General features: G+C 30.5%; 1 protein-coding gene across 1 annotated transcript; it reads right to left on the bottom strand.

The window, feature by feature from the left end:
- Nucleotides 1-633: 633 nt before the first annotated feature.
- Nucleotides 634-2,406, bottom strand: LOC107957554 (allene oxide synthase 1, chloroplastic). The gene has a single exon (XM_016893087.2). It carries the CDS (start codon nt 2,294-2,296, stop codon nt 725-727), a length of 1,572 nt encoding a protein of 523 aa, XP_016748576.2. The 5' UTR covers nt 2,297-2,406; the 3' UTR covers nt 634-724.
- Nucleotides 2,407-8,308: the final 5,902 nt, after the last annotated feature.

Here is an 8,308-nt window from a genome sequence, read left to right as displayed (position 1 = left end):
ATCGGGGCACAATGAAGAAGAACCTGAAAAAAGCAAAAGGGGAAACCGATTAGATAAAAACAATAGATCATATTTACCTCGAAAGTATTGGTTTTCATCTACAATAGCAAAGGATATTAATCTATCGGGAAACATAGACTAACCGATGACGCAAATCGGCAGAAACTGTGAGCAAATCAGCCGAAATAGAAAAGAAAATAATCGGGGGAGCAAATCGGCAGAAAAGGGAAGAAAATAATACTGGGAAAAAGCAATGAAACAAGGAAGCAATTCGGATGAAGGTGGGAAACGGAAGAGAAACAGAGGGGATCGATTAGGGGTAAAAGAGGGAAGGTTTAGGGTAGGGTCATCTAATCTGGAAAGAAGGGGGGGAATAGAAATCGGTGCTTTTCACCGATTAGGGAAGTAAGGGGATACACGCGCATTAGCAATACGCTCAACCAAACGGCATCTTAGATTGGTATTAGGTGGGCCCCACCGATTAGGGGTGTATTGGCTTAGCCAATACACCAAACCAAACAAGCTGTAAATTTTTAGTATCGTGTATTTAAGTTCTTAACTTTGCACTTGGAATAAGCCTATCATATTAATTGATTATATCCCACATACAACCATTGCAAATAAGAAAATAAATTATAAAAAAATATGTGATATAATATCCTACCATATTACATGACTGACTTTGTCAAAGTTTACAATTGACAGAAGCTAAAACTTGTTGGGCTTAAAAACTAGCTCTCTTCAAGGATGTGACGGTAACGGCAGCCCCCAAAGCCGACTTACCCACTTCGATATCAAACGAGTCGTAACGTCTAAACAATTCCACCACCAAAAGCCTCGACATCAACACCACGAAATCCTTCCCTGCACACTGTTTGTTCCCCAACGTCGGTTGCTGAGTCTCGGGTCCATTTGACCATATCACGTGCTTCAACAACTTCTCCCCCTCCTCTCCCATGAACCTCTCCCCCACAAACTCCTCCGCTCTCTCGAATATTTTCGGGTCTTTCGTTGCAAATGGTTGGAACCCGAACAGCATCTCCCCTTGTTTCACTTGGAACACCGCGTCGTGGCTCTCTATCACGATATCTTTCTTTGCTCTCCCGTACTGTAACGGGACCGGTGGTTCGATCCGTAACGCTTCGTAGACGACCGATTTCATTAATGGCATCTGTTCCATGGCTGCCATTGTGAGTTTTCCACCGTTGGATCTTATGGCTGATCTGATCTCCGTTGCTAATCTATTGTGTAGCTTAACTCCAGCCCTGCCAATCCATTTAAGCATGTTGGGGAAGAAGATCTTCATGCCACCGAATGAATTGAAACACGTAGCAAATAACAGATTATGGCAAGCTTCTTCTCGTGAAATACTCAGTTTCTCAGCTTCATCTTGAATGGAACCAGATGATTCGTAGAAGAAATCATACAGTCTCTGGTAATCCTTTTTAACCAAAGCCGGGGGAAGAGGGAAGGTATGGATCAAGAGTTCTTCAACATACTTTGGGAGACCGAGTTTAAGAACCGGACCGAGTTGAAACAGTACCCATTTACTGATCAAACTAGGACCATCGGTTCCTAGTTTAGTATCCGGTGGGTTTGATCCGAAGAAAGCCCGGCACAAGAAGTTAAACCCAGCTTGATCGTTAGCTGTCTGAAAGCTGCTTTTGCCTTTCTCGGCGACTTCTTTCTCTAACGTTTCGAATAACTCACTGTAAGAGGCTTGGAACTCGGGGATTACATGATCTCTCCTAGATTTCAAGAGGAAAAAGAGGAGTTGTTTGAGCCTAGCGTGTTTGGGCTCGGAAGGGTCGAGATATGAGAGGATTCGGTAGCCGCCGGTGAGGTCAGTTGAAGGCATGTAAGTGCCGGTGAAAAGGTCTTTTTTTTCAACCTTGGTGACATCGAAAAGGACGGGGAAGCTCTTACCGTCGAGTAAAGCGACAACCTTTGGATCTTGAGAAATGAAAGGACCAGGTGGCATGTTGGTCCGAAACACTGTCGAGTTGTATTTCTGGATTTTCGATTTAAAAAACTCGTCCCGGCCTTGATTGTAGAAATAATCAAGTCGATCTTTGAATGGACCAACAATAGGAACCCCATAATTCCCCGGAATTTTCTTCAATGGAAGCTTGGTTTCTCCCTTCGCTGGAACCGCCACTGCCGGCGCTGGAACAGGTGGTTTCTCCGACACTGAGGCTCTAATCCGCCGAGAAGACAACCTAGTGGTAGATGATTTTGTGTTTGGTGAAACAAATTGCAGATGAAGAGAGGTAAAAGGTAAAGAAGAAGATGCCATTTGAATAGAGTAACAATGAGCTTCCTGAGCTCCGCGAAAGGTGTTGAGGTGGGGGATATTATGATAATAAGCTGAAGTGGCTCGCAAGTGGATGACAGAGTCCAGTCTTCAATTCTATATTTATAATGTTTGCCAACAATGGCGTAAGCAAAAGGTGAGGGGCCGGGTCGGACCGGTCGGTGATTTCTATTAAGCTTCAAATATATCTTGATCCAGTCATGAAAGGTGTGCACTATTGAATATTATATTTTCTTTTCCCTTTTTCCTTTTTTCAAGGAAATTTTTTAAAGAATCTTTTAACATTTTATAATTTTTTTAAACTGAAATTACCGTTTCAGGATGTAATAGGCACGTGTGGACGGTATGCAGTTAAAACGGATTATTTCGTTGACTGTGAAGGATAATTAAGAGGTTGATAAGTGCGTTATAATGAATAGTAAAATATTAAAAAATATATAATATTATTTTTTAAAATTATTTATAAAATAGAAAAATATAATATATCAAATACTAATTTTTACTATAAATTATTTAATAATAATTTGAATTAATGTTAAAATATGAAAATAAACCCTTTTCTCAAAGCTAAATACTAAAATCATTCAGTAATTTTTTTTAATTACAGCTAAATCTCACCGAATATTTTCAAGTTATTTACGGGAATTAATTGTATGGATTAATGCTTAATTTTACCATATATTTTAATTAATTTATGGTAACAAATATTTTTATAATAATTTTAAATTCTTACCATATATAATTTTAATGCATATTGTTTTTAATGGGAAATTTTCCCATGGGGAATTATTGAAAAATAGAAACAAATTTAATTTAATGATTGAAAATGACTTTTTTTTTTCACCTTTTAAGTTTAGTTTGTAAATGTTATTCCTCTAATTCCTAACACACACTTTAGCTTTTAGTTTTTTTTTTCCTTATTTGTTCTATGATTTTATCATATTTTATTATTATTATTATTTTTACTTCCTTTTGTTGTTATTTGCCGATTTCAAACTTATTTTATATTAATTATTTTGTTATTTGTATTTTTGTTCATTTACTGTAATAGTAAACACACTATATTTTTTAGACGATGCATGAAACGGTACATATTTTGTACCAGATTTTTAACAAATAAATATAATGTATTTAATTAATATATACCACAATGCATGAGTAAAAAATTATATAATTTTGTTAATAAATAAAATAAGGTTCCTTATTAAAAGATTCTGAATATAAAAATAAAAAATTTAATTTAAGGTTAGATTAACCAGCTGGAGCTGGTTGGAATTGCTTGAGGATGCTGTCCATGCATGATATGTATTAATGGAAAATATGAATTAAAGTTGAATGATCTTTTTATTAAAAATATAAATCTTCTTTATGGATTAATCAATACAAAACCTTGAGTTTCTAAGCATTTTCCTCCATGAATTCGCACGTTTTTACATGTTGATTACTTTGGCTAATCAACGCGGTAATAGGCTTATGAAGAATTTCATAGTTTGACCGCCCTAACTCTTAATAATTTATGTTGTAAAAATTCCTAATAATTTTATATTTTAATTATTGAACAAAATATATTTTATATGTTGTGGAGGTTATATAACCCAAGAAGGACAAGAGGCAGTTGAAAACATTGACAAGAGGTGGACCAAGAAAATGGTACAAAATGTCAAATGCTCTTCGACGCCGTCACAGCTCCGACCAATTTAACTTGGGATTACGGCTGGTTCTCACTGCCGGCCAAATTTGACATTAACTTCACGTGACTTATTTTTTGGGCAAATTGCACTATTAGTCACTAAATTATATAATTTTTTGTTTTGATCACTTAACTGAAAAAAGTTACAATTTGTCATTGAACTATTCAAAAGTTTTTATTTAAATTACTTAACTATTCAAAAGTTTTTATTTAAGTCACTTGGCTATTAAGTTGTTGTTTTTTTTTTTAAGTTCTGCCAGCTAGCTTCAAGTGACAATTTAACGATTAGTACAGTGGGTCCAAGTCAATTTGACATTCAGTATTGGAGATCGAAGAAAAAATTGTTTGAATTTTTGTTTGCAAATTCATTACCTCCAAAGTTGTTTCATGAAAAGAATCTAAACTGTAGAAGAGTAAGGAAAAGAGAAATTTCGATTGGTGTAGGCAATGCGAATAGAGAAAATCATTGAGCATTAATTTTAACAGCTCAATGACTTAAATAATTTTTTTTGAACAATTATATAATTAAATTGTAACTTTTTTAGTTAAATGACCAAAATAAAAATATTAACCACTAATGATGTTCACCTCTTTTTAGTTTGTTGTTTTTTTTTTGTTTTTTTTATATAAAACCAAATGTCTAATTTAATCTTTTTTTCTACGGACATAAGTTTATTACAATTTCTATAATTTCAAACATTGTGATTTTTTTTTAAATTTGTTGTTGTCACATTTTAAAATAAAAAAAATTACTCACTTGATAACTATGTAATTAAAAAATGATGTCGTAATTAACTTGAATTTAACAAAAAAAAATTAACAATATCATTTGTGGACCTAAATTTTGAAATCTGAAAAGTAGATAGACTAAATTCTTAAAAATACAAATACAAAGGCTAAATTGTTAATTTTCAAAAACTATAGATACTATAAGCATATTTTAACCTAAACATAACACCGATACAGAACTTTGTCACCAAACTAGTGAGTTGTCAGCTTGGTAATATGAAAATAAGGGGAAAATAGATCTATCATCTATCCCAAAACCATACATAATATATTTTTTAACTACTCAGATCTTGTAAAATATATTTTATTTCAAGTTATTTTTATAACTTATGTTTTATTAGTTACACATTTAAATAAATTTTTATCTATAATCTACAATCTATATAATATATATAAATGTACAGGTTTAAATATTTTTTTAACCGAAAAAAATACATTTTATTGTTAATTATATTACTAAATCAACATTAGAATAATAATTTATTAGTATTATTATGTGATAATAATAGAAATAATATTAATTACTATGATAATATATTAATGTAAAATTAATTAATTTGGTCATTTTTTTTAAAATTCTACTAAAAAAATAACATAATATGTTATTAATTAATAAAATTTTAAATTAATAAAACCATTGGATATATTAAAAAAATAAAATTCCAACTTTTTTAATTAAACATTTTAATTCAATAAATATAAATTATATATTATTTTATCTAAATATAATAATAAATAACTTTAAAATATTTTTTTATAATTAATAAAAATTAAACGTGTGAGATTAAAATTATGTATATAAAAATATAATATTAATATATTGATAATCAAATCTAAAAATGCATAAAGTTATTTATTTATTTTTAATTTATATATCAAAATTAAAAATAAAATAAATATATTTTATAATTAAAATTAAATATTATTTTTTTGTAAATGTTAATTGCATCTAATCAAATAATTTTCATCCAACACAAATATTGACATGACAAATAGTAGGTCTCAAATCTATTTGATAAATTAATATAAAAAATTGATTAATTAATAATTAATAATTTGCATTATCTGTGTTTCTCATATTTTTTTAAATTGGTAAAATCAATAATATAATATAAGATTAATTATAATTATATTTATTTTATTAATAATGTTTTCATTATCAATTAAATAGTTATTATCATTTAATTAGGCTTTAGGTCTATATTAAAATATATTTATTATTTTAAACTAATTATCACTACTTAATTAGTGTTACAGTTATATACTAATTAAAACAAATATTTAGCACTATAAATATATGCATTAGTAAAACATTTTCATTCAAAATAACAAATAAAAGATTATGGGAAAAATCACATTTTAGCATTATTTAATAGGTTTTGTTTCCGTCATCTTATTTGATTTTAATAATATTGACACAATTGTGAATGTTGTTTATCATTGTCTTATGAAATATTATATAAAAAATAATTAAATATTAAAATAATGATTCTTTGTAAGTGAAATTTTAGATTTATATTTGAAGGACAAGTTATTTTATCTAATTAATTAATATTTTACTATCGGATGCTTCCTACTTTTTTATTTTCAATTACTTTTAAAATGTTATTTTACCCTTTTAATTAATTTTCAAAATTAACTGACCTTTATTATAAATTTAACCATTTCTCGTTTAAAGAGTAAATAATATATTTAAAATATTTATAAAATATATTATTTAAAAATTAAATAAGTAAAATAATTTGCAATAAACATGAAATGGGAACTAGTTAAAAAAAAGGACTAAATGAAATAATCAAAATGAATTCAATTATATATATATCGGTTGACAATTATATAACCCCGTAATATTCTTCTACCAACAAAAATATGAGTAAATTATTCTCAAGTTTACTAAACTATTAGTAAGTTTATATTTTGAATATTTAACTTTAAAAAGTTATAAAATGGCCACCAAATTATCTAAAAGTTTTCATTTAAGTCATTGAACTATTAGAGTTGTTGTTATATGGCATTCTCTGTTTACATCGCCTGCATTAATCAAAAGCTCCCCTTCCCATTTTATTCTACAGTTCAATTTTTTTCATAAAATAATTTTAAACGTCATAAATTTACGAACCAAAATCCAAACAACTTTCTTCTCCGATCTCCAAGGTTGACCATCAGATCGACTTGGATCTAAAGTATGTTATTTTACTCGTCAATGGGTACTAATCCACCATAATCATTACTTGAAGCTTGTTAGTCGGGCTTCAATAAAAACTTAACAATTGTTGTGCGGAAGCGTGTAAAAGAGTAAAATTATTGTACTAAAAAATCACACTAAGTTCAATTCCCAGGAAAGAGAGGTGGATCACAAGGATCGCTTAAGTACCAGGTCTTTCCTAGCCAGAATATCCCTCAATCGTAATTTAATAGCACAATAAATCACTACAATCACACACACAATTCATGCAGAATAATACAATAAAGAACACAAGAATTTAACGAGGTTCAGCAAATTTTGCCTACGTCCTCGGGCACTACCAAATATATTTCACTCCAAAATACAAGTGAGAATTTATAAAGAGAGAGAGAGAAAACAATGCCTTAAGTAGAGAATGGCAAGTTTGAGATACAGAATGAGAGATGGTTATGCCTATTTATAGTTGAGGTTCAGGGATCAACTTGCAAAGTCACTTTACAATTAGGGACCATATATTGCAAATATTCAGATTTTATTATGCCAATATCTCGATACCCATATCTTTGACTTTCCAATATTTGATACCCATATCTTTGACTTTCCAATATTTGATACCTATATCTTTGACTTTCTATTATTTGATACCTATATCTTTGATTTTCCATAAATATGGATAATTCCCAATAATCTCCACCTTGAAGATTTGATTCGAGTAATCTTATCTTCACACAATTCTCTCTGCCTTTGTCAACAACACTTGATAGTGCCTTCTTCAACTGTTAAACATGCAGAATATTGATCAAGTTCAAACAATGTTCGAACTTGATTGTTGTTACCACCTTGGTCATCATATCTGCGGGATTATCTGCAGTCTTAATCTTCTGAAGGTGAATTTTCCCCTCATCAATAATTTCCCGCACAAAGTGGAAACGTACATCGATATGCTTTGTACATGCATGATAGACTTGATTCTTTACTAAATGAATAGCACTTTGACTATCACAATACACATTAATATGCTCCTGGACCAATCCCAAGGTTTTAACCATACCTTGTAACCAAATAGCTTCCTTTACAGCCTCTGTTACAGCCATGTATTCAGCTTCTGTGGTTGACAACGCAACTGTAGACTGCAGTGTAGACTTCCAACTTATTGGTCCTCCAGCAAGAGTAAACACATAACCAGTGGTTGATCTTCGTTTGTCCAAATCACTGGCATAATCAGAATCAACGTACCCAACAACACCTTTACCAAGTGTAGTATCCTGCTTGAACAGTAATCCAATATCCATGGTCTTATGAATATACCGTAGAATCCATTTCACAGCTT

This window comes from Gossypium hirsutum, chromosome A05 (genome assembly GCF_007990345.1).
Source record: "Gossypium hirsutum isolate 1008001.06 chromosome A05, Gossypium_hirsutum_v2.1, whole genome shotgun sequence".
NCBI lineage: Eukaryota > Viridiplantae > Streptophyta > Magnoliopsida > Malvales > Malvaceae > Gossypium > Gossypium hirsutum.
The sequence above is the reverse complement of the archived record's forward strand: the minus strand, read 5'-3'. Positions and strand labels throughout refer to the sequence as shown.

Bases quoted from the DNA above. Each gene is read 5' to 3' on its own strand.
- LOC107957554 (XM_016893087.2), bottom strand. From the start codon at position 2,296: ATGGCATCTTCTTCTTTACCTTTTACCTCTCTTCATCTGCAATTTGTT.